The sequence below is a fragment of the Lepidochelys kempii genome, chromosome 1 (genome assembly GCF_965140285.1).
Source record: "Lepidochelys kempii isolate rLepKem1 chromosome 1, rLepKem1.hap1, whole genome shotgun sequence".
Lineage (NCBI taxonomy): Eukaryota > Metazoa > Chordata > Testudines > Cheloniidae > Lepidochelys > Lepidochelys kempii.
This window is the reverse complement of record NC_136380.1, coordinates 194,449,145-194,476,154: the sequence shown is the minus strand read 5'-3', so window position 1 is coordinate 194,476,154 and position 27,010 is coordinate 194,449,145. Positions and strand designations below refer to the sequence as shown.

At 42.7% G+C, this 27,010-nt stretch overlaps 1 protein-coding gene across 8 annotated transcripts in view; it reads left to right on the top strand.

Moving 5' to 3' along the window:
* The window catches only part of BBX (BBX high mobility group box domain containing), a 199,704-nt gene that overhangs the window by 131,329 nt on the left and 41,365 nt on the right, over window positions 1-27,010 (top strand). For 6 of the 8 annotated variants that reach the window (XM_073306528.1, XM_073306518.1, XM_073306497.1 and 3 more), the window contains 6 exons: window positions 8,078-8,158; window positions 10,909-10,989; window positions 18,062-18,142; window positions 22,472-22,552; window positions 24,542-25,472; window positions 26,495-26,633. In XM_073306528.1, the coding sequence (XP_073162629.1) occupies window positions 8,078-8,158; window positions 10,909-10,989; window positions 18,062-18,142; window positions 22,472-22,552; window positions 24,542-25,472; window positions 26,495-26,633 (1,394 nt within the window). The remainder of the gene's footprint in view (window positions 1-8,077; window positions 8,159-10,908; window positions 10,990-18,061; window positions 18,143-22,471; window positions 22,553-24,541; window positions 25,473-26,494; window positions 26,634-27,010) is intronic. The other 2 variants (XM_073306538.1, XM_073306507.1) reach the window with 1 other exon arrangement.

The window sequence follows — 27,010 nt, the reverse complement described above, 5'->3', positions numbered from 1 at the left end:
ATGATACATATCTGTTGAGCCTCACTAAATTATTCGACATACATTAACTTCCTTGTTAAATCTACATTAAATGAGGAACCAAGTGCTACTTATAGTTGCAAAAGCTGTGAATGGGTGGGAACAACGTGTATATGTATCAGTAGAGGAAGGGGAAAAAGAGAAATCAACAGTGGCATTTGCACAGTAGCTCTGTAATTTTCTGCCACCATCCCTGTGTTAATCATACTGCCACCTACATCCCTGTTTTCGTAATTGTTCAACCAACTACACTCTCTTTTCCACTCTGTTAAGAAAATTCAATTTTGCTCACCAACACAGTTTCTAAACACAACATTGAGCTTATTAGACAGGTGGGCAGGAGAACTTAAAGGTGGACACAACAAAAGATGTTTAATTAACTTGCAGTAGGCCCCCAGGTAGATTGCATCAGTTATGTTAAATGCTGACGCAGAGTTCTCCTCTGTCATCTCTTAAAACGAAGGGGAAAAGTTATAAGAATGGCCATACTGGGTCAGATCAAAGCTCCATCTAGCCCAGTATCCTGTCTTCTGACAGTGGCCTGTGCCAGGTGCCCCAGAGGGCATGAACAGAACAGGCAGTCATCAAGTGATCCATCCCCTGTCGCCCATTCCCAGCTTCTGGCAAACAGAGGCTAGGGACACCATCCCTACTCATCCTGGCTAATAGCCATTGAACTTGTTCTTCAAGTGTTTGCTCATTTCAGTTCCATTCTAGGTGTGAAAAGTCGTTGGAGATTTTTGCCTTCACGGTATCCAGAGGGTCGGTTGTGGCACCCCCGTGAGTGCCGAGCTCATGTGTTGGTATATTAAGTGCTGCCAACCCTACAGCCTCTCAGTTCCTTCTTACTGCCCGTGACGGTTGGTGAGAGTGCCTTGTCGTACATCGCAAGAGCGATAGCCGTTCTGTCTCCTTTGTTGTTAGTTGATAGCTACTTAGTTAGACCATTAAGTGTAGAGTAGTAGTTGAGGACTTAGAGTCACAGCTGGGACTTGGCCTTAGAGTGGGGCATGCCCCGTTCCCCAGACTTTAAGCCATGTTCATCTTGCAGCTGGCCGATGCCCATTTGTGACCCCCACGAGAGCTGTTTAAAGTGTTTGGGGGAGTCCCACAGAAAGAATAAGTGCAGGATCTGCAAAAAACCTTTTGCCCTCAAACTCAGAAGGAGCAGGGTATCCGCTTGAGGACCCTCCTCAAGAGGCTGCGCTTCACCCTACCTCCGAGTCCTCTCGGTCGGACTCCACACCCGGCATCTCGGCATCGGCGCGCAACGCACCACTGGCACCAGAGTCCACCTGGCATCGTTCCCCCTCTCGAATGCCTAAGAAGTGGTCAAAGTTGACGGGCCACCAGCACTACAGAAAAAGGGGCTTTGGGCAAAGGACCTGCGTCAGGCCGTGTGCTTGCACTGGAGCTGATCAGAGGTACCGCTGCGGTCGGACACCCTAGTCTAACCAGGGACCCACCTCCGACTCCTGGGAGCAGCAGGGGGTCCTGGCCCCTAGTAGAGTCATCTGCCCAGCTTTCCTTCCCAAGGTGGACTCGCAGTTTCATACGGAGCAGGACATCTATTTGCCTGTGTTTTTTCCAAAGCTGCATAAGTCGGAGGAGGAGCTCAGATTGCATTCCCTGGACATCAGGAGGGCGCTAGTCTTGTATGTTGAAGGGACCAAGCCATTCGCAAGTCGATGCAATTGTTCGTCACAGTGGCGGATAGGATGAAAGGTTCATCCAGTGTCCGCTCAAAGACTTTCTTCTTGGATCGCTGCTGCATTTGCTGCTGCTATCATCAGGCGAAGGTGCCACCTCCGGCGATTGTCACCCCCCACTTAGGGCGCAAGCCTCTTTGACAGCTTTTCTGGCCTAAGTGCCTATCAAGGAAATCTGTAGGGTGGCCACCTGGTCATCCGTCCACCCATTCACATCCCATTATGCACTTACCTAGTAGGTCCGGGACGATGCTGGCTTCGGTAGAACAGTACTGCAAGCCACTAGATTGTGAATTCTGATCCCACCTCTGAGGATACTGGTTGTGAGTCACCTAGAATGGAATCGACATGAGCAAGCGCCTGAAGAAAAAAACGGTTACCTACTTTTTCATAACTTGTTCTTCGAGATGTGTTGCTCATGTACGTTCCATTACCCATCCTCCTACCCCTCTGTCAGAGATGCCGGCAAGAAGGAACCGAGAGCGTGTAGGGCCGGCAGCACCTAATATACCACTCAATGGGACGCCACAGCCGGCCCTACGGATACCACTAATGCAAAAATCTCCAACGACTGTGCACATGGACGTGCACACACCTACAATGGAATGGACATGAGCAACACATCTTGAAGAACAACAGTTACAAAAAGGTAGGTAACCATTTTTCTAAATTACCTTGGGCTGCTCCTATTTTAGATGTTGGCTTGTCTCCATGGGAAATACCTCTTGTTTCAAATCTGACATCCCATAGATAATATCCTGTTAGTGGAATTTTTTGTTAGACTTATAGCAACACCTAGTGGCGTCAATGAGTTATTTCAGAGAAGTTCCTCTGAGCAGCAGTGCTGCAATTTTGCTCTCATTATTCCCCCTGCCCTCAGTCTATGTAGCCTATCATAATCTAATCTTGTAGCAGTCTAAGTTATTTACAGGGTGCCAATCACTGCAATTTCTTGAATTCTCTCTCTTACTTTAGGAAGAGGAAAGATGTGGGGAGAAGGGAGAATATGCGTAAAGGATAAGGATTCTTCTCTTTTGCTTCAGGTAGAAGAGCTGCACTGTGCTGTATAGGGGCTGGATCTTGGCTCAATTGATAACTACTAAGGGCCATGTTACCTGGGGTTTAAGTCATGAGTGATGGTCCAGTGTCAGTTGTGTGTTGCTGAGGATAATCTGGTACCGAGTTGGAGTGGACAAAAGAGAAGCAACAAACAAAAGTAGAGGGTTTCTACTTATAGCGGCATTAGTGATCACTATGACCGTTCTAGGCCATGACCAAAGACGTAAGTACTTCAGCACTGAACTCAGCAGGGCTACTCACGTGTAAGTTTTTGCAATGGTCTTACTTTCATTGCTGCAATTCCAAATTCATAGCTGTGCAGCTGAACTTGAACTTGGAAAAGCTGTTCTTGGCTTGGGACTAACTGAGTTTTGGGGTGGGAAATATTTAACAGAATTTTGTAAAAACCGCATTCTTAACTTAGGGGACTTCAAGGGGAAAAAAATCAGACTTGGTTTTTAATCACTTTAGTTGATTTTAATTATGCCTAAATCAACCCTGCAAGATGAGTATCAGTTCGGGCGTGATTGTCTACAACCACGGTTATTCCACAACCTCCAACAGTTGCTTTTCAGTAATTATTGTGTTTTTGTAGTGTAGCGCAAACAGTGTCAGGCCAGAAATTTTGCCTGGCCTCCTGCACCACTGTGTGCATAAGTGTGGGGTGACAAGGAACCTCTTCATTTCTCTCCCCTTGCATACCCTTCCAGGAACAGAGCACTTATGCAGCCCTTGTCCTGCATGGGGCTAGCCATGCTCACCACCCCCACATGGTTGGGGAAAGCAGGTATGGAGCAGACCCTCCTCCCACCTTTGCAAACTGGCCAGCAGAGTTCTGAGGCACGAGACTTCGTAGAACTTCTGCTGGGGGCTTCACACTGCCCTACATGTGGAGCTCTGCCTGAAAGGCAAAATTAAGCCCTTGGGAGACTTTTTCACACTGATATTCCACAGTTCTTTATTACAGCCAAACTTCACCAGTGGCTGGGGCATCGTGGCAGATGACTGAATTTTATAAATTTAATAAGTAAGGGACAAATCCTGAGGACCCTTTACTCTTGGCAGGCTCCCCATCAATGCAATGGGCTGAAATTAACTGACTCAGTGAAACGTCAAGGCGTGTGCATCACAAATGTACCTTTTTCAATCACTGTGATGATTATAATTGAGTTCCAATTATTTATGATACTCTGTCTTATACTAGCAAGTGTACTATGAGGTATTTTGTGAACCCACTGATACTAGACTGTGAAGTAACTGTGAAAAGTAACTGTGCAGAATAGAAAAGGAGTACTTGTGGCACCTTAGAGACTAACCAATTTATTTGAGCATAAGCTTTCGTGAGCTACAGCGTGGTGGGATTAACCTGAAATCATTTTGAGATCAATTTGAGATTTTTTGAACTAGAAATACAGATTTTAAAAAGGAAATTTTTTTTTCCTTTGGAGCTGCTGGAAAAGCAGCTTGTTTTCTCTCTGCTTTGGAGCCAGAGCTGAGACAAAAGGGGATTATCTTTGTGAATTGCAGGTTTTCTTTGCCTGGAGGCAGGGTACTTAACTCCTGCAGGGAAATTCACAGTCTTCCAACCCAGAGTTTTTCTTTCCCTAAAAGTACAGGGGGGGGGGGGGGTTCTACCCATTTGCCTGGAGACAAAAGTGGCAGGGGTTTTTTTTTTAGGATTTTATTTTTTTTGTTTTACAAGGAGCACAGGTTTGAAAAGGATTTTTTTTTTTTCCTTTAGGCTGCTGGTAAGCAGGTTTCCAGGTAGTTGGAGGTTTTTTGCTTTGATTTGGGCCCAGAGCAGAGACAAGGGAATTGTCTTTTTCTGTAGGCTGACAATCACTATCAGAGAATAGGTATTCTATTCCAGCACAGCAAAATTTTACAGCCCAGTTTTGTTTGTTTATTTCTAAACCTCGGGTGTAAAGTTAGTTAAAAACAGAGAGGTAAAGATGTCAGACACCAAGGCACTACACAAATTGGAGTTAGCCAAACTGGAGACAATGAAAGCAACCGAAAAAGCTCTAGAAGCTGCTCACAGGAGAGAAATGGAGGCAAAGGAGAAAGAAAGGGAGGCAGCGAAAGAGGCAGAACACCAAGCGGCTGCTCACAGGAGAGCTATGGAAGCAAGGGACAAAGAAATGGAGGCAAGGGACAAAGAACTGGAGGAGAAGGAAAAAGAGAGGAAGCTTGTGGAGGAGATGGAGAAGATAAAGGCTCAGCGGAATATCCCAACAAACCCTAGCAATCCTTCTCCAAGTACCACTTCCCATCCCAGAAAGTTCCCCACCTACAAGGCAGGTGATGATACTGAGGCCTTCTTAGAAAACTTCGAAAGGGCCTGCCTTGGGTACAGCATCTCTACCGACCAATACATGGTAGAGCTGAGGCCACAGCTCAGTGGACCCTTAGCTGAGGTGGCAGCTGAAATGCCTAAAGAACACATGAACAAGTATGAACTGTTTAAATCCAAGGCGAGTGTCAGAATGGGGATAACACCCGAGCATTCTCATTGGAGGTTCAGAGCCCTAAGGTGGAAACCAGACGTGTCATTTACCCGACATGCCTACCACGTTGTGAAACATTGGGATGCCTGGATATCAGGAGCAAGTGGTGAGTCTCCAGTAAATTTGCCCTTCATAATGCAAATGGAACAATTCTTAGAGGGTGTTCCTGAGGAAATAGAAAGATACATCCTAGATGGGAAGACCAAAACTGTAATCGAGGCAGGAGAGATTGAAGCCAGATGGGTGGAGGTGGCAGAGAAGAAGAAAACTGGTCGCAGTTGGAGTGGAGACCAGAAGGGACAACCCCAGACCACACCCTATTACTGGGGGCCGCCCAAAGCCCCACCTACCTCCCAAAGAACCCTCCAGACCCCTTATCGTCCCACCACCCTGTTCTCCAGCAACCCACCTCTCCCAAGTGACCCGTCAGCTGGACGATGTTTTAAATGTAACGAGCTGGGACATGTAAAGGCCAACTGCCCCAAGAACCCCAACAGATTACAGTTCATTGCACCAGAATCACACCAGAGGTCCGCAGGCCCAGATACCTCCCAGATACCCTTGGAGCGGAGGGAAACTGTGAGTGTGGGCGGGAAGAAGGTCACCGCGTGGAGGGACACCGGAGCACAAGTGTCAGCTTTCCATGCTTCCTTAGTGGACCCCAATTTAATCAACCCAGAGATCCAAGTGACGATTCAACCCTTCAAGTCCAACTCTTTCGATTTGCCTACAGCCAAGTTGCCTGTCCAGTACAAGGGCTGGTCTGTAGCTCACGAAAGCTTATGCTCAAATAAATTGGTTAGTCTCTAAGGTGCCAGAAGTACTCCTTTTCTTTTTGCGAATACAGACTAACACGGCTGTTACTCTGAAACCTGTGCAGAATAGAAAATTGCTATTTAGTGAGATTCTGTTGGAATACAGGTTATAACACTCAGGAATGGTGTTTTATTTAGGGAGCGATAACTTTTTTGAGAAGGCGAGGTGGCAGGAGGGTATCAAAGTAGCCTTGTGGGGTTGTTTGTGTAGAATCTCATTCACTTGTGGCAAATGAATTTCATTGATCATCTTGCGGGGAAAAAGGAGTCCATACGTGAACATAGGAGGCTAAATGAGCCGAGAGAGATCGTTGGCAGCAGGGTGATATCAGAATCCCAAGTCATAAATTCTTTGGCGATAACTGCTCTCTGTGCCTCGGCTGCAATGAGTAGATTTCAGGAGCAATCTCCGAAAAGAACAACCAGACGTTCTGGTGCCTTTTCTAGTCCTGCTTGTTTTAATGAATCCCCGTGCTTATAGATGACAGACACGTGAGTTCTCACAAATGTACATCCTTCACTCGTAAAGCTCCAGAGTCACACCACTTAAGCTGCTGGTGGGTCATTTTTTCGACTTATGCATAATATGAGCCCAAAAAAACACACTTCAGGGCTCTCAGCACCTTTCACACATTTAAAATGCCATTATAGAACAATACAACCAGCAGTCTCCCCTCACCTCCAATTCAAAAATTACCAACCAGTAAAGGGGGGGGTGGAGAATATTTGTATCTGGAAAATCAAGAAGGGGCCCTCCATGTTTTGGTGTGCAGCATCTGTTACTGATTGGCATTGGCAAATTTATTGTGGTGAAGAATTTAAGATAAATGCCCAGGAAATTGTCTTGTTTGTTTATAAAATACTTTCATTAAAATACTTTAAATCTTCTTCATGGATGAAATTGCATCTGGCATTTAAAAATTCTATGGGGGAGGATCCCTAAATCCTATCATTTAGAGAGAGAGAGAGTGTGTGCTCGCACGATACTCACAGTTCCACAAAGCCTCCTCAATTTTGATTGGCTGTTGATCAGCTTCCAAATGATCCATGTACATAATTTTACCATGCAATGCTACACACTTCTGTTAAGCTGCAGCTACAAGTCTCCTGAGACAGCAGCTATAACTCTTTACCCTGAAAAAATTGACATTTCATAAATATATTTCAAACTTAATATCCTTTAAATGGGACTTGTTCTCCTAAGTCACTTATATGCTTTTTAAAATCAAGTACAGAGCAATGCGTATTCAATCACAATAGCCTTTATTCTGACCCACAGAATAGTGTTTTAAATGTTCTATTTTTGTTACCTTGTTTTGTGTTAAGTGACTTTCAGTGGAATTTCTAAGTGGTCCTAAGTCACTTAAGCACATAACAAAAACATGGTATGAAATTTTTATATGCGAGCTATTCAAGATTTATGGTGGCTTTTAACTACTCATTTTCTTGCTTTTAAGTACTTAGTTGCATTTTTTAATGTTATAAGTAAATACACTTTTGTCACTTAGCATACTTAATCAGTTTTTGAAATGGTGTGGGTTGTGTTTTTGCTTTTGGAATAATCTAATTTTTTCTCCATAATGAATTTGCAAATAAGAGGTGTAGGAGTACCCACAGCATGACCAACAAAAGTCATATGTATGTTTAATTTGAGACGGTCTTTTTAATATTTGGTTTCATAAAACCTTTTGTGAAGTTTAAAAGCAAAACCAAACGTCGTATTTTGGGCCTAACTGCTGTTTAAACTATTGTGAGGTGTATTAAAAAGGATGCCATAGTACTGGCCTCACCTTTAATTCCATTCACTTCTGTGTACCCAGGATTATGAAACATCAGCTTGTCCATCTTCTGTTCAACCCTGCTTCTGAATACTGTTGTTGCTGCTGCACAGTGTTTCTTGTTACGAATTATTGCTGCTATCTTTGTAGGCACGTCATTGATGTTTTATTCCCTGTCATCACTATTTCAGGTTTCCTCAAGTACTTGCCAGTCTGATGCATCTAATTCTACTGAAGCGTGTCGGAAGTCACCATTGTTCCAGTTTGCAGAGGTGAGTTTCCAAAAGTAAAAGGATGATTTTTTCAAAAAAAAAATTTTTTTAAAGAAATCCCAAACACTTTAGCTGAAGGAGACAAGCCTTTACTCAAATGTTTTCAACCACATGCTTCCCTCCCCACATTCCCTTTTATTTATGGGTAATGGTCCATTACCAGTTGGGGAAGCCAGACTTGAGCTGCAGAAAAGTGTATATAGCACATGAGAGAAACCCTAAACACAGTGCTGTTAGATGTAGTGCAGGGATGCCCTAAGCTGACAAAACTCTTTACTTACAAGCCAAGGTTTTGATAGAGTTCTGTATAGTTAAATTATATATCAGCCAGTGTAACCATTTTAGCAGTTGACTCAGTCAAAAGTGATTGTACTGCTTCTGACAGCCTGAGGATGCTCCACAGTCTTCCTTTATTCTACAGCCACAGAGCTGACAAAACGCTCCGGGCCCATTCCTGCAAAGTCTTATATGCTTCAGTCACTATAGACTCGTGAATAGTCCCAATGAGGACAGAGTAAGTCTTGTGTGGATTAGGTCCTGAATTCTCAGCTGTCCAAGAAGGCAGACTTTGTACTATATATCCCTTTCCCTGCCTCCTTTCATTACATACCAGTAGCGCTTCCTTTTGGCTTCACATATGTCAGTTTGACACCAGAGGATGACTTCACTTGACTTCTTGAACATGTCTAAGTCCTTTGAGAGTCTGTCAATAAAGTGGGCTCTCTGTTGCTAACAGCCAGGAAGGGTCTCAGGTTAATAATCACCTGGAGTTTGTTAGAAATGCCAATTTTCAGGATATTGTAGTTTGGCAACAGAGTTCCCGTATAGGCTTAAACTTGGCATATATTGTAGCCCAGTACCAAAGTATTTGTGCATTCATTGATTTGTTGCAGGGTGAAATTTTCTTCTCATTTAAGTTTTGATATTTTGTAAGCACTACTTTAAAAATGTATCTTTTTGCATGCCTGGAGATTAATCTGTTGTTTTTGTGAGCTACCAATATAAGGTTATTAGGTTGAGTATTCAGTTGGACCAAACTGTTCAAAAGTTCTGTAGCTGCTATTGTTTGGTATGCACGGCATATACTGGAACATCTGCAGTAGATGCTATATGCTGCAAATGTCTTTTATGAATAGTACACAGTTCCCAAAGAACCTCAGCCCTCACTGAACATCCGTGGCTCATTTGAGTTTATACATTTTTTTCTGATTTGTTAAAATGATTGTAAAGAATGAAATCACACACAAATGTAAATATGTGAGCTGTGGAAATCTTGAGAACTGTAGGGGGCGTTGTGTGACTAAGTTCTGTACAGCTCTTGGTGGGTGGGGGGGAGGAAACCATAAGGGCTAATCTAAACCCATAAGCAAAGATATTCAGTTTAAGCAGAAGCGCTAGGGCCATATCCTTAGCTGGTGTAAATCACTCTAGCTCTACTGAAGATAATCAAGCTTTGCCAATTTACACCAGCTGTGGATCTGAGCCTTCTGTCTTCTAGTGCTAATAATGTTACCATCTCTTCCTTCACCCCCAAAGTAAATGAATGCTCATATCTTAACTTCAACCCACAAAACCCAAGGTTTCAAGCTAAAATCTCAGAACTCCTGAAATACATGAACAGACAGATCCTTTATGTATCAGGAAAGATAACAGCCAGAATAAAATGTATAATATTGAATTCTTAAAAGCTAATGGCTTCACTCTTGAGGGGAGGGGAAACTCAGTTTTCCAGCCAGTAATAAGATCACTTACCACCACCTTAAAAGTCCAGTGTCCATGGTGGTGAGGATAATAAATAAATATTCATCATCCAATATTTCTAATGTAGCATTTGCACAATTCCTACAAAACTGCGAAAATCACTCTACTCCATCTTTTTTTTTTATGGCTTTTTTATGGCCTTTTGCTTGGGGTTTCCTGGTAAGTCCTGGTAATATAGGGGAAATCACAGCTCACCTACTGACTGCACATTCATTTTGCAATGCCGTGGGCAGGAGGGATGTTGTGCAGGATTTTGTTAGGTGCTTTAGTTACAGTTATGCTGAGGCCCTGTGACCTCCCACTAAATCCCATTGGCTTTTCCTCATCCAGTGGCAGGGTAGGGGGCCAATCCACAGCCACATCTGCACATCCATCTTTTGTAAGGTGAGCAAGTTGGAAGCTACTCATATATGCTTCACCTCAGATGCCTATTTATTGGCATGTTTTAATTTCCTTGGAAATAAAACATGCTTCTGGTTACATTGCAGGCATCTGTGGCGGTAGAAAATAAATCGCTATACAAACCCAATGTAATCGGAATTTCAGATTAACAAAGTACAGCGTTTATGGCTACTGGTGTTTATCCAGTGCCTCACTTTGGTTTTGTGCAGCTGTTACCATGTCTGCGTTCATACACATTCCAAACTAAGTTGCTTATTGTGCTTTGTAAATGCCAGCATACTGCAGTGAAATACCTCTTTCACTGAACTCTGAAACATGAGGTGGTGTTACTTTTTTATTTTGCTATTTTGACTATTCAGTGAAGCAGTAAAAGCTCTTTAAAAATCATGGTGATTTTAATAGTGAAACTGATGTAAGTACTCCTCACAGATTACCTTTTACTAGCCCCTTAGGAAAGCCAAGTACTCTTTACAGTACAGTTATCTGCATGGTCTTGGATACAGGGAGTCTTCGTACATTTGGTATAAGACGTGTAGAATGTTGAAGCTAGAAATGACTGTCTACAAAAAAATCGTTTTTCCCTCCAGCTCTCTTCGAGCCCATCACAACCTGATGCCCCAGCGGCTGCAAAACAAACTGAGGAGTCGGCACTGTTTCAGTTTGCGGAGGTATAACAACTTAACTATTTTTTTTAAAGTGGGAGAGAGGAAAGGATATTGTTAATTATGACAGATCAGCCTTTGCAAGCGTAGCGGGGGGGATGGAGCTGTACAGGCAATATTCTGTATAACTATGCACTCCCCTTCTTCCTGCACCTCAGCTTAACTCTTTGCAGAAGCTTGTTGCTCCATTTTCTCTCTCTCTAACTGAGACAGAATCCCAGTTTAGAGCAGTTAGGTAATAGCTAAATGGAGGTCCACAGGCTCTGTAGCATCTAGGGGTAACAAATGCTTCCCTCCCAGCTCTCTGTTTTGGCCCACAAAACACACCACAGTGGACCAAACATTATCCTTCCCCAGTAAATAAAGCTAGAATAGCCCTGACCCGTATCCAAAGTGGCACAAGGAGAAAGGGACTCAGCCCTCACAGCAGACACATCTTTTGGTCCTGTATCCATCAGCTGCTGAGTCCACAGGGCTGTTTTTAACTCCTCTGTAATCTTCCCCCACCCTTTCCACTCTGATTGGCTCAGCTTTCAGAGCGTGAAGAGGGTATGACCTGTCAGGTTCGGTGATCACAATGAAAAAACTTCTTATAGTCTCAGGATAGCTACTGAGCATATCTCGTAACTCCTCCACCCCTTCTGGAAGTTCCTGGATTCTTCTTCCTGAGTTACCCTGGCCTGCCCTGCTCTCTGCACCTGTGCAGAGAGACAGAGTATCTGGATAAGATTCATGTCTCGTCCACCCCCACTACCTGTCTCCTGCTCCACAAGAGAAACAAGTTCAAATGCTGCAGTATAAAATATGTGGGTTACACCAGGTGGTCAAATAAGTAGCAGTGAAAGGAACAGGCCGTAAGTTCTCAGCACCATAATAGAATTGATTTGAGCCTTCTGCTGGGGAAGAATGTTGGCGTAGTAACCAGTGATCCAGGGAGAGGTAGGTTTCCTATTCAAACACACCGTACATAATACACCAGAACCCCACATACACACAAGCCGTGAAGTCAGGAATATTATGTGTCTTTCCATACTGAAGAACAGCTACAGACTTTCATTCCAAAGGGCTTCTTATTTTAGATCAAGGGAATCAACAAACAGAGGATGATCCAAAGTGTTTGGTGTGTGCCTCCCTTTGTAAGGAGCTGCAGCAGCTTGCAGAATGACATCCGCCTCTGCAGGCAGGAAGCATACACCTTACAAATAGAGAGATGCAGAGCAGAGCAAGCAAACCTCAAGAGTTACAAGGGCACATAATGCCACAGTGGATCAGTAAATAATGCACGTTAGACGACATATCCAAAAATACCTTGAACATGCGGCTAGAGCTTTTTTTTTTTTTTTTTCCTGCCACCTGTACTTGAATGTGTACATTATGGTGACCTATGGATAATTGTAACAGAATTCCCTCAGCTGTAGGAATATGTTGAATGTATTTAATAATACCTCCTTCCAGTCTACTTTGGGGAGTCTAGTATTGCTTGTGGAGCTAGGTGTTCGTAGTTTCTGTTCATTGAGCATAAGAACTGGCGTTGTACATGGCCCTGCACAGGTGCATTATGGACTCCAGGAACCCCCGTATTTCCTACTCATCACCCTTTCTCCTCAAGCCCTGTGTCTTCCTTTGTGTTAAGCTTTAAGTTAATTATGTATTGCCTGGCTATGATGGACATTAAGGACACATCATTACTAATAAGAGATCTAAGTGTAAAACAGTAGTTTACAGGTAACCATTAAGGGGCCAGAAAATGTCTGAATAGCAGTATCCTGGTAGGACACACAATAGCATGAATGTACAGTAGCTGTGAAGGACTTTCCAGATGTACTAAGTGTTTTTCTTGAATGGTTATAAATCAGATTGGGCAACTCTAGGATGAGACTTTTGAAGCTAGCACCAGGATTTGGATACACAACTCCTATAAATGTGAATACCACAATTGAGTTGTGTAGCTAAATCCCCTTGTCAGCTATTAAAATCTCTACCATCATTTGTGTGCTATCCAAATGACTCTGTTAACAACAACCTGTAGAACTGAACAGAATATGATCGCCTGCCTACAGAATTATCAAACCATCCTAAAAAAGTTAATAGATGGTTATATCTCTGATTTTAGGATTCCATAGAACCTCTATATGTATTCAGGTTTCAGAGTAACAGCCATGTTAGTCTGTATTCGCAAAAAGAAAAGGAGTACTTGTGGCACCTTAGAGACTAACCAATTTATTTGAGCATAAGCTTTCGTGAGCTCCAGCTCACTTCATCAGATGCATACTGTGGAAACTGCAGAAGACATTATATACACAGAGACCATGAAACAATACCTCCTCCCACCCCATTCTCCTGCTGGTAATAGCTTATCTAAAGTGATCACTCTCCTTACAATGTGTATGATAATCAAGGTGGGCCATTTCCAGCACAAATCCAGGTTTTCTCACCCCCCCTTTTTTTCCAAAAACCACACACACAAACTCACTCTCCTGCTGGTAATAGCTTATCCAAAGTGACCACATATGGAGAGTAGTCACTTTGGATAAGCTATTACCAGCAGGAGAGTGAGTTTGTGTGTGTGGTTTTTTGAAAAAGGGGGGGTGGGGGTGAGAAAACCTGGATTTGTGCTGGAAATGGCCCACCTTGATTATCATACACATTGTAAAGAGAGTGGTCACTTTGGATGGGCTATTACCAGCAGGAGAGTGAGTTTGTGTGTGGGGGGGGGGGGGGCGGAGGGTGAGAAAACCTGGATTTGTGCTGGAAATGGCCCAACTTGATTATCATACACATTGTAAGGAGAGTGATCACTTTAGATAAGCTATTACCAGCAGGAGAGTGGGGTGGGAGGAGGTATTGTTTCATGGTCTCTGTGTATATAATGTCTTCTGCAGTTTCCACAGTATGCATCTGATGAAGTGAGTTGTAGCTCACGAAAGCTTATGCTCAAATAAATTGGTTAGTCTCTAAGGTGCCACAAGTACTCCTTTTCTTTATATGTATTCATGTTTCCTAGCTTTTCTGTAGGAAGGTACCATAAGTGCGTTTAATGACACACCTACTTATGCGCAGCTAGTTAACTCAGTATACTGAAGATGTTGTGAGAAACAGTAGAAGTCAGGGGAACTTGGAAGGTGCATTTTATTGGTTAATTTGAAAGAGGGAGTTATTAAATGTAGGATCTGTTTTTTCTGTTGGAAATGTTAAAACCTCCCCTTACTCTGCTACACGTAGCTAGGACTTATTTTATGTTGGAAGAGAATAATGTCTGTTCCAGGCTGGCCTTGCCTCTGAAGTTTAGGACAATAATTTACTTCAAATTAGAGAGTTGAGAGAGAGAAATCTGGCCAGAGCCATAAAAACACTTTAGCACCAAGAAACTTTGTTCACCCAGAGATACTCCCCTGTGTCATGCCAACATCATTGCAATGCTAACTGCAGTGACTAACATCTTGCTACACAACACTGGGGAAATCATATGCAGCCTGGTTTCATCTAGGTAGTTCTGGGGGGAACACACAGCAGTATCTCTTTAAGCCCTTCTTTCTGCTGTTGGCTCTGCTTCTGGTTTTTTCTAATACAGGGCTTTTATTCACACAGGGAATCTTTGTCACATTTGACAAAAGTCCCATTCCTTGCTCTGCCACTTTTTCCTGTGGCCGGTCTATTAGTGCATTGCTGCCATTAGTAAGCTGAGTTATGGTAAGCAGTTTGCAGCATACTGCAATGAGCAATGTACAGTGCCACTAAAAAAAGGAGTGAAAGTAGATATTTAACCAGTAGTGGAATAGTTCTGTGAAATGATGTGAAATGCATTGTGAGCCAGTATGCCTGGGGATTCTTGGCAGCCGTCCCAGACAGCATTTTGTTCTGACTGGGTGTTCTTCATATGTTCCCTTTCTCTTTATTCCCTTCACAGTAGGAGTGGATAAGGCTGACTCTTTGTGAAAAGAGTGATCCCATCAAGTAGATGGGTCACTTATAATGGCCATCCCTTGCCCCGGGAATAGAATTCCCCTGTCACTCATAGACAGCTTATTATACACCATGGCATTCTTTCTTCCTGAGAATCCCAGTATGCCTTTCACCTTCTTGTTTTCACCAAGTGCTATATTTTTCAGTTAAAACTGATGATAGGGCTAATCAGGCCTGCCTGTTCTTGACCGGCCACAACAGGGGATGAGAGCCCTAGGAGTCGTGCAGCATGTCTGGATATACATGCAGATGCTATAGAGATATTTAAAAATCCGTAAGAAAGTCCCACGGTTCTGATTATATCACTGAATTAAGGGGTTTTCCACGGAAGGTCGTGATCTAGGCTCGAGGTTGGTCAGCAGACAATGGTTTGAGGTGCACTTGCTGGTGGTGGTTGGAGAGCTCTCTGGTCATGTGCTGCTGGCTGCTCTTCTCCTTTTTTTCATGTGAGGGAAATGGAGCAGATGGAAACACTTGCTCTCGAGGCCTATTGAATCTCTGTTTGGCAAATGAGAACAGATGGTGATGAACGCTGTGCAGTGAAGACTCGCAAGCTCCCCTTGGGTTTACTTAACTAAATTCTCATCTTTTATTAAACAACGAAAATGTTTCCAAGGAATGATGGCAATAAAATCACCAGGCTAATCACCTCAAAATCAGTACTCTTCTTTTAGCTGCTCTACTAAAGCTTTTCTCTAGACTAACTTCAAAACAAGTGCAGGCTAGCATCCTTGTTGCAGCAATGTATAATTTCCCTTTCTATTCCCTCTACTTGCAGTCAGCACACACAAATGCTTGGGGCGGAATTCATCCCCAGTGCAGCTTCACTGACCCACGTACAATCGACATAGAGACAACTCTTTACATTTTGTTTGGGTTTTGTGCAAAATATTTAAATCTAGCAATTCGAGGCAAAATGTCTATGAATTGGAGGTTAACCTAGCAGCGTGATATTTGTGTACACAATGGCTGATTCACTATTCCCCCTCTCTCCCTACTCCAAGTTTAGGAAAAAGCCATAATCTTCCGATATAGATTCATCATTATATAAAATAAGTAAATACGCTTATAGTATTAGTGTGAGTTAAGGCCTTAACATTTTACTAAATGTCTTAGTTACCCTGTACTCCATAGGCAACAAAAAGCGTACACTATGGCATAACATACCACCCATGCCAGAAATAGTAGCTAAAATATTGGCAATTATTGTGAAAGGATTCTGAGATAGTAAGATGATCCTAAAAATAAGTGTTTTTGTGGGATCAGAAGCCAACCCTGTGTATAAGAACTAACCATTCATGCTTGAGGTGAATGGAAATTAGGAAGGTGTGGTAGATACTGATAATTCTGTTAAAACTAGAAGATTGCATTTAACGAGAAGAGAGTAAAATTTGAGATCATTATTGGGAGCTGATTGATCCTTCTATCACATCCCAAGCCCAGCAAACATCTTCTCTGAGATAAATTCTAAACTTGCTGTGTTTCCTGGAGTTTGTTCTCCAAGTTGTTGAGTCTATTTCATGCTAAGGTAATATGTTGACTTCTCCTCCCACCTTGTAAAACTGTAACAACAGCTCTGCCATCATTTGGTTGTGAATGTCCACATCACAATTAATGATGTATTTCCACTCTGTTTGGTTTGCACATGTGGTGTCAAAAATCAGAACATGCCTCTGTGTGAGCTCATGTTCTGTTTAAGCAACGTGGAGTTACTTTTCCGGACCCCTAAATAGCTTTGAGGTTGAATTGAGGAGATCTGCCTTGTGGTTAATATTTTTATAATGTAAGTTACTATAGAAGAAATTAAAGAAACGAAGGCCCGGATCCTGCAAGCCAATCTGTGCAGGAGGATCACTGAGTACGCTCACTCGTTGACTATAATGAGGCTCTGTGTGCTTAAGGGGACTGCCTCTATGGAGCTCATTGCAGGATCAGGGTTTTAGACTAGAAACTCTTTGGGGCTGGGACCATGGCTATACAGTGCCTCGCACAATAGAGACCCAGTTTTGACTGGACCACCAGGAGCTACTGTAATAGAAGTAATAACTATTAATAAACATTAAACAAAAATAATGTTTGTGTGTATTTTAAACATAGGTGTATGGTGAATGAATGGCAGTAAAATGGGTGTTTTGTTTTTTAATTCCAGTGTATCCCCTTGAAACTGCAAAGTAAAGTAATCTATTCCAAAGGAAAAATGTGTATAAAAACACATTGAGACCCAGGAGTGGACAAGCTTGCAACCAAAAATTAGAGTGGCCTTGTATATCCCAAAAGACTGTGAATATAAATGTGTGTGTTATGAAGAAACTGTCTCAGGAACACCTGTGCCCTGAAAAACCAGTGTTAAGGGATGGAGTCTCTCATTCCAAACAATACCATTTAATTCTACAAAGCCAAGGTTGGGACAGCACAATGAACACTGATGCTCTCTGAGCAGTGTGACTGCCATTAGGTTAAAATGGTCTCTTTGCTGTGCCACCTGTAACAGGCAGACTAAGACAGTTCTGTGAAGTGGGCCACTAGGCAGCTGCTAAGGCAGGAATAACAGTGTCTATGTTAAAGGGCAAATAAGACCTTATTGATCTGGAAAACTTTACTTACTGAAAGCTTTCCTTTAACTTTAAAGGAATACATTGAAATTTGTACCCATCTCAAACAAACAATACTCTGTTTTAAGTAACCACACAGAAAGATTCCCCAAAGTTTCCAGTATAACTTTATACTTTAGCAAAAGACCCGCCTCTGCTAAGTAGCAGATGGGGTTTGTTTTTTGTGTGGTCCCTTAGGTGGTCACTGAAGTGATGTAGAAAAACCTGCATGGCTAGCATGTGTCATCTATGGAGGTCACAAATCCAATAAAAAATGTGGTTACGCACATAGGCCCAGATTCAGGAGAAAACTTAGGCACACGCTTATGTCCTGTTGACTTTCATGGAACTTCAGCACATGCGTAAGTGCTTCCTGAATAGGGATGCTTTCCTAATTTGGGGCCCAGTGTTTATACTGACTGTCTGCAATATCCCAAGAGAAGTTGAGGGACAGTTAGCCTTCCCCCCCGCCTCTTTCCCCAGTGACCCTGAAATGTTCTCTCTTCTGTTTGTTCAAAATGTAGATCTCATCAAATACTTCACAGCTGGGGAGTCCTGAGCCTGTTAAGCACTGTGGGAAGTCCGCACTCTTCCAGCTGGCAGAGGTAAGGTTCCTGTTACCATCATGATGTGAACATGTGTGCATATTTTCCCCAAAACACTTGGGCTTCACAAGTTAGTCTAGCACCAAACTCAGCTTTAGCAAACTCTAGCACCAAACTCAGCTTTAGCAAACTCAGCTTTAGCAAACAAAAAAAGGAAGCCTGAGTTGCTGTCATAGGGGATACTTACCGCTGACATTTTTTTAATTCATTTATGTTGTAAATATACATGGTCCCTTAGAAAGCAGGATCAGATTCCTGCCCTGGAGAACTCACAGTACAGCTCTGACAAAAACACAATTCAGCACAACAGGTACGGCAAGAGAAGGTGTAGATGATTTGTCACTGCGGATACCAAGGTCCTGATTCAGAAAAGTATATAGTCACACTTCAGTATGTGACTTTAATAGGACTTACGCATGGGGAATCCTTTCCTGATTTGTGGCCCAATTTAGGAAGCAAGAAGCAGGTTTTGAGGAATGTGAGGCTCTTTATAAAGAGTGGGGACTGCAATCCGTATCCAAGATTAAAATTACCATGTGAGTATTGGGCCATGATAAGTAAACTCGCTGAGATTTAGGTATTCCAGGCGCTACTGGAACTCCTTGATGCATCTGAAATGTCAGTTTGTTCGTTGTTGATAAAACATACCCCATCCCCTTGAAGTTTGGCTTGGATATTTTTGTTTTAATATGTCAAGAATCTACAAATTAAAGGATGTGTGCTGGGTTCCCTCAGATAAATAAGGAAAAGGGAACATTTCAGCATATTGTTTGTTTACTATGCAAGACCACAGCTTGCAGATTTCAATGCCCAGAATGGTTCGCTGACTCCCATCCAGTGGCATCCCAACACTCATTCTGCTGGAGAGAAATCTAGAAGCTAGAACCATTGAAAAAACTCTAGAATTTGGACCCACGTATCGTGGGGTTTTTTTACCCCTGACTGCATAACAGTAATGTTTTGTTCCTTCTTAGTTAGAAAATAAGGATACTAAAAAGATAAATTTTAAAGAAATATGCATGAGTGGAAAGAAGAGATTTGCCTTACCCTTTAGGCAGTCCCTAGGCTCCAGCAGAGTGCATGCTAGGGTGATCAGTTAGCAGGAGCTAGTGATCTGTAGGGGGATGTGACCTTTGCAGCTCTGAAAACAAGCCAAAAAAGCTTGTGAACACTAGAAGTGCGACAGGTTTCAGAGTAGCAGCCTGTATTCGCAAAAAGAAAAGGAGTACTAGTGGTACCTTAGAGACTAACAAATTTATCTGAGCATAAGCTTTCGTGAGCTACAGCTCACTACATCGGATGCATTCAGTAGAAAATACAGTGAGGAGATTTATATACACAGAGAACATGAAACGATGGGTGTTACCATACACACTGTAAGGAGAGTGATCACTTAAGATGAGCCAATACCAGCAGGAGAGTGGGGGGGGAGGGGGGAACCTTTTGTAGTGATAATCAAGGTGGGCAATTTCCAGCAGTTGACAAGAACGTCTGAGGAACAGTGGGGGGTGGGGAAAATGTGTTGAACTATCCCCTTCCTTTGCTTATTATAATGGCAGCATTCTGCACGTGATCTTAATGTTGTACCCCTTTAATAATAGTGAGCCTGATTTCACTGGAGTTACACCAGCATGGCACTGGAGTAACACTGTTGAATCAGGCCTGATGTTTGCATATCACCACTAGGTGAAGGTCTGGCACCTCTTAAGAAACAAATCCTTAGGAGTCATAGGAAAGTCCATATGCTTGCCCACAGAAGTGCAGAGTTGTAGCACAATTGAAGCAGAAGAGGAGACTGAGTCTGGCAGCGAGAAACTTGGATCTGAAACAAACATCCATGCGCTTTCTCTCGATGATTATTTAAGTAGGTCCATTCAAACCTAATTTAATATACAAACTAAAGGTAAGGTACAGACTCCAACTTAAATTTATAAAAATTCTGCACAAATCCTTCTTAAGATGCTCTGGCTGGGTCAGCCTGAATAGCCTGCGCTTGTGCCCACTACGGCACTATTCACCTTGCCTCTGTTTTTCTACTAGCCTTCTGAGGAAACTGTCATAGACTTTAAGCCCAGAAGGGACCATCATGATCCTCTAGTCTGACCTCCTGCACACTGCAGGCCACAGAACCGCACCCACCCACTCACTCCTGTAATAGACCCCTAACCTCTGGCTGAGTTACTGATGTCCTCAAATCATGTTTTAAAGACTTAAAGTTACAGAGAATCCACCATCTACACTAGTGTAAACCTGCAAGTGACCCGTCCCCCACGCACCACCTTGTGAGGTGCTGGTAGCAAACTTAGTAAATAATCCCAAGAGCAACATAAAAAGTCTTCTGCCCTTCCCGACTCCACGGTCGGTTCTTTCCCACTCTCCTACAGAGAGAGCTGACTGTCTGGGCTTTTCCCCTCTGGGAATCTCCCTTCTTCCAGGGCCAGTCACAGAGGCCAGATAGACTCCCTCCTGGAATCCTCCTCAGTCCTCCTCCAGGCCATCTGCCTGGGAGCTTCCCTTCTTCTGAATCTACCAGATAAACAAGGCCATCTGATTCCTAGCTGATCAGCTGGGAGGGTCACTGGTCTGCCACAGGTGATGCCGTGCCTAAGTCCCCTTGAAGGATCAGCTAGCCTGTGAAAAGCTCACAGGTTTTTTTGGTGTGGTTTTGGTTTTGTGTTCTCTGTGACACCTGAACCCAGTTGGACGCATAAAATATGAGAGATTCTGTTTAACTTGTGAATTTCTTAATTCTTTAATTACCACTGAGTGGGCAGATCAGGCATTAATTTGAAGCTGCCCTAACATGTTGTGTTCCTACCCCTGGAGTGATCCCCATCACTGCACGTTCATTTGGCAGGCATTTGTATCACACCATTGTAACCCAAACATCATGTGCTGTGTGCTGGAGAGGAGCAGGCTTCCCCACTGCCCACCCAGAGTGAGCCCTGAGCTCTGGGACCCCATCACCGGACTCTGGGACCCCATCATCGGAGCCCAATAAGTTGTTCGGGTTTGACCATACTTGCATTTCCCCCACTCTTCTTTATTTGTATGGATTAGAATCAAACTCTCAACTTCATCTCTCTGTTCTTTTAGATTGATTTTTGTCAGTATTATGCAAACAGTGCCAAAAATATATTTAAAAGTGAGCCAAATATGTTCATGTAAACTCTAGTAGTGGTTGAAGCAGCTACTTTTAGGGATACAATCTGATGACTGCTTGGAAAGCCATAGCCGTGCAGCTCAGCCGTGGGTTCCATAGAGATCTATGTCTCTACACAATCACTCTCTATCCTGTTTCCAGTCTAAGGTGAGGAGAACAGTGAGCATTTGCAACATCTCCGTGACTCAGTGCAGGGAGTCTGGTTCTACCACAAATAGCTGACAACCCTGGAGATAGTTTATGAGCCCTGCAGCCTCAACAGCTGACAGCTCAGGGCCATTGAAGAATAATTCAGAGTGATTAGGAGATTATGTGAATAGATGCAACCTCCTCAAGGATGTTGACTCCCAGTAGGATATTTTTGGTCTCTCTTCCTTCTATGGTAGTGATTTGGGGTGGGGGTCCTGTAAAGTAACTCTCATGGCTCCGGTGGTGGGGTTAGATGGAAAGACCAAAATGAGTGGAGAGTTGCTTGGGGATAGGATCTGTACCCCCCTTCAAATTCTGCACCTCACTCCACTGAAGCAGCTGTACATCCCCTTCCGCCATTGCAAGGCTGGTATAGAGCCTAACTGACGGCATCAGAGTTCTTGGAGTATAAAAATACCTGCTTTGCAGGAATGTTGAGGCCTCATGTTGAGATGCTTGGATTGGTGCTCTAATGCGTTTAGAAAGTGGTTGTGTTTTAGAGTCTTCCTCAACACTTCTTACTCAGGCTCCACTGAAGTACTGAAGATAAGCACTAAACTGATACAAGAGGAGAAAGGTACATTTAGAAACAGTTTGGGCTAGATTCTTCACTAGTGTAAACCAGAGCAGTTCCACTGACTCCAAGAAGCCAGCGGAGCTACAACAATGTACGTGAGCAGGAGAACTTGTCCTTTATGTCAGCCTTCTCCTAAATGATGCCCTGATTAATAAGAATCCAGAAGTCGAAAATCACTGTTAGTGGCGTTGTCTGAGGGCACTAGATTATTATTTATAAGGAGGAAAATCCAGCAATGAGCCCTTTGGATGTACCGTGAATGCAATTTTTTCTCACAATATGGACTTTTATGAATGTATGGCTGGAGGAAAAGTCACCCTTGTAAAAATTTTAAATTCAACACACTGGAAGGATGTATTGGAGAAGTAATGTTTTTTTCCTTCTTTGTTTTTTGCTTAAGATTTCCTCAAGTACATCCCATTCAGGCCCTCCTGACTTAACAAAGCAGTGTGGGACATCAGCGTTGTTTCAGTTGGCAGAGGTAATATTAAAATACTGGTGATTAATTACCACTGGTGCAGTGGGGAGGAGAAGCTAATAATGCTGACTGCCTGAGTCTAGCAGTCAGAACAGTGGCACCATCATAATTTATGCTTCTATAAACAACCGTACTAATTATCACTTGGGTGCGAAGAATCAAGATTTCCCTAGACTAACCATTAAAGCACAAGCTCTTAGTGCTACTGAGTTAACAGTAAAAAAGTCAGAACCTCTGATGGCAGAGGACTTATCTGATTTGTATTCAGAGTATTTTTAATGAACACTTCTGGGGTTTTATTCAGGTCAGGACATTGTCATTGCAAATACGTTTTAGAAGGCTTCAGTCACTTCCATTTATTTCTACTCTCATGCAGATTATATTAAAATGATGAATACATGTATGACTTCTGGAGGAACTGTGTTCTGATACGTTGCAGCTGACATCAGACTGTCCTTCCAGGAGTAGTTACAGTGAATGGTCCCGTTGTGGAAACATTTAAAGTTCTCTTTTTTTCTAAACCTTCCAAATCATAAGACCACATGCCATGAGTTAGTTTATAGCCTACAACACCCAAAACCCCTTTCATAGCCACACAGCTAAAGCAGTCCGAAGTCTTCTCTGCTGGTTATGTTACAAGCTTTAGAAGAAAAGGTGTAGAGCAGAGAAGAAGGGTTAAAAATGGAGTTGCTGTCACATGAACAGGATATTTTAAAGATTTAAGATTGAGATTTTCCAAGCCTCTTAGGAACTTGGAAAATTTCAGTTTATTTAAATAAACAGACTATGAGAGATTATTACCAGGATTTCTTTAGATACTATCTTCCTTAGAGCCAAATCTGAACTCATGAGCTAAGTTTTCTTTGACAAAAGTAATAATAATAAAAAGAATCAGGTCAGCCAAAGGATCTCTATTTTCTACAGATTTAACTAAAATTGAACCTATTGAACTGTAAAGCAGGTAAAATAGCAGGTTATGTGATTTTAAAAAGATGTGTGAGAAAAATAAAATGTTCAGTTTCATAGTGACAGGAGGCCCAGTGGATTCGTAAATTAGTACTAGGTATGGAGACTTCTAGGCCAATGGCTAAAATCCAGCCCAGGGGAGTGGTTCGAGTGGTTCTTTTGGTGACCTCTGTTAAAGGAGTTGGTGGTCATTTGTTTGTATGGTTTGGTTTGGTTTGTGTTTCTCTTAAAGTTTTGAACATCCTCCCAGAGGAAGCTGGTCTGACACTTGTGGTTACCCCTGCTAGCAGTCTTAGCAGAGAAGCCAAGGCATGGAGACTGTGAACTACCCTGTCAGGTCCTGCGCTGATCCCTCTGTCACTGCTGAGGACCAGTGGGAGAGCAGTTAGGAGAAGCTTGCACTTAATGCATCCTTTATGGTAGCCGTTCTGTGGGTAGATAGAGGGATTCGGCCTCCATTACTGATATCACCAGGAAGGTTGGCTCCAAGGTAGTAACACTTTACATTTCTGGTGTTGAAGAGGCTTGTGATTTCAGAGGATTTTTCTGTATCATGTAAAAGAAATTTAAAGGTTTTGTTTTGGTTTTTTACTTTGTTTTGCAAATTGAATAAAGAAAAAAATGATAGTATCAAGAATTGGTTAAATTCTTCATTCACTGGTATTTGAAAGTAGGAACCAGAATGATAAGGAGCGGGTGGAATAGTTTGTAGGTTACCTGGTTTACTGATGGTGGGTTATATCGAACTGTACCACTGCATTTATGGTACTATTTGTGTATTTTCAGAGGATGTCATGGGCATCTACAGCCTGATTCAGGTGTCTTTCCCTCAGACCTGGAGATCATACAGCATACTATCCTGAATGGGGGGATGTTTTAAGTACTGTCCTGAATGCAGGGGGCTTCTTTCCTAAATCAGGGCCTTAGATAAGTGCCCCTTTCTAGCATTTCTGTAAATCAAAATAATTAAATTGAATGAGAGTGGCATTTAATTGGTGGTGATTGGATGTTTTAAACTTGTTTTAGATGTGCCTTGCATCAGAGGCGGTAAAAGTGAAAGAACCTGGGAAGGTGAAAGTGGAAACATCAGTGGATGTGAAAGCAGAAGCTCCAGAGGAAGTGAAAGTGAAAGAATTGGAGAAGGTGAATGTGAAAGACTCACAGGAAGTAAAAGTGGAAGAATCTGAGATGGTGAAAAATCAAAATGACGAAAAGACAAAAACTGAAGAGTCGGAGAAAGTTACAAAATGCAGTCACTTTACTGATCCGGCAGCAGACAGCAGTACTTTAGAGATAAATGATAGTACCAGTGCAAAGGATCACACATGTCATTCTCAAGAGCTGTCACTTGCTGACTTTAATACCCTGGGGCTGAGCAAACCAGAAAAGATAAAAAAGAAAAAGAAAAAAAATAAGCTGGACCGGCACACAAACGAAAAATCCAACCCTAAGAAGGCTTGTAAAAAGAGGCAGTCCTCTGAGTCTGATATTGAAAGTGTCATTTATACTATCGAAGCAGTTGCAAAGGGCGACTGGGGTGCAGAGAGATTCGGCGAAATCCCCCGGAAGAAGGTCCGTCCTGCCTCAAACATGAAGGGAAGTGTGTTGGACACAAAGTCACCAAAGAAAAAAGTGAAATCAAAAGAGAAGAGAGCATCAAAGGAGAAATCCTCGGAGACCACCAAAGAATCAAAGCCTCCTGACTTTCTTAGTATTACAGCCAATATGGAGGCGCCTTGTGAGGTACCTGACAACATAAAAGCAGAACCATTGACCCCAACAGAGGATGTGGTACCGCAGAGTTTACCTGGACAGGTCAAAACAGCAGACAGTGACTGTAATAAAAAGATTGAAACCTGTGGCTCCAGGAAATCAGAGCGATCTTGCAAAGGTGCTCTTTATAAGACTCTGGTGTCAGAGGGCATGCTCACGTCCCTGCGTGCTAATGTGGACAGAGGTAGGTGATTTTTGCCATTTATTTACAGAGGGAGAGAAAAATAAATCAAAAGGTGTTATATTGTGTTTGAACAACATCTCTCTCTTGGTCTGCCATTAATTAGGTGCGGGCTTGTAACGCAACCAGTGATTTATTTGATTCAATTAGTAGACATATTTCCTTCCCCTTTACTGCATATCTGATTGCAAGATATAGTCTTTAAAGCACATTTCACTTTAAAGATACATGTGTTAACAGGTCAATCTGCTGGTTTGGGCAGGGCTTGCATTTTTATATAACCCTGACCAGCTGCACTAGAGCATTGGTTGCCTATATGAAGAAATGCTGTTGGTCTATAGGCATAACTCTGAATCCTTTAAGAGGTAATGTGTCTCTCACTCCTTTCTGGTGTATATTCTGGTCCCCAGATAAGGTACACCACCCAAAGAATAGGGGAGGGATCTAGAAACAGTGTGTAGTTCGTTCATTCAGGATAGAAGTAGGGAGATCACATCTGTCATCAGTTTCCAAATTTAGCATCTCCGTTGTTAAAAGTGGATGATGATGATGATCAGAATTTGAATGGAAAGATTAATTTGGGTTTAAAATATGTGATGTATCTTTTCAGTAGGATACATTTAAAAGCATTTCTCTGAGCAGCAAATCGAAGATGAAAATCTGAACAGCCAAATTGAAGCGAGAACCCTTGAGGTTACTTTTCCTTTACATTAAATCTGTGAAACCTTTTCTCCTTCATTATACCTCTGCAGATCCACACTGTAGGGGTCCTGCAGCTTAGCAGAAGGTTCCAAAAGTTGGCTCTTTTAAGGTAGTAAATATGGGTAAATCCAGTTGCTACCAGGTAACCTTCTTAATCCTTAGGAACCTAAGTTGGCACAGAATCCATTTTAGAAACATGTGAAGAGTCAGTCAGCAGAGCAGCAGAAATTGCACTGTTGAGTGACTCTTGATATACAGGATCCTTGTGAGTCCAGTGCCACAGGTTCCATGGTGAAAGTAAGAATCTTTTTCCTCTTTCCTAGGCAAACGAAGCTCAGGAAAAGGCAACTCCTCAGACCACGAAGGATGCTGGAATGAAGAAAACTGGGCCTTTTCCCAAAGTGGGATGAGTGGGAGTAAAAAGCTGAAAAAAACTAAGCCAAAGGAAGAATTTGTTCTGGGGTAAGTTGATGTAACTCACGTGAACAGAGTTTTGCACAAGCATGATTTGTTTCCAATCTACAGGAATGGATTTGGTTGTCATAGTAAAAGTAGATAACTGTGCACATTCCACTGAAAAACAGGATAATATAGTATGTAGGGCACAGGACTGGGAACCAGACCATCCTGTGTCCAGGTCTGGTCTCTGATTCGGTTTAGCTTTAGGCAAGCTGCATAGATCAAAACTGTCAAAATGGACTCTGATTTTTCAGTGCCACATTTCAGACCACTTGAGGCCTGATTGTTAAAGGTGCTGAGCACTCCAAACTGAAGTTAAAGCCAATGAGAACAGCGGTTGCTCGCCACCTCTGTAAGTCAGGCCCAAGCTGTCTCAAGCT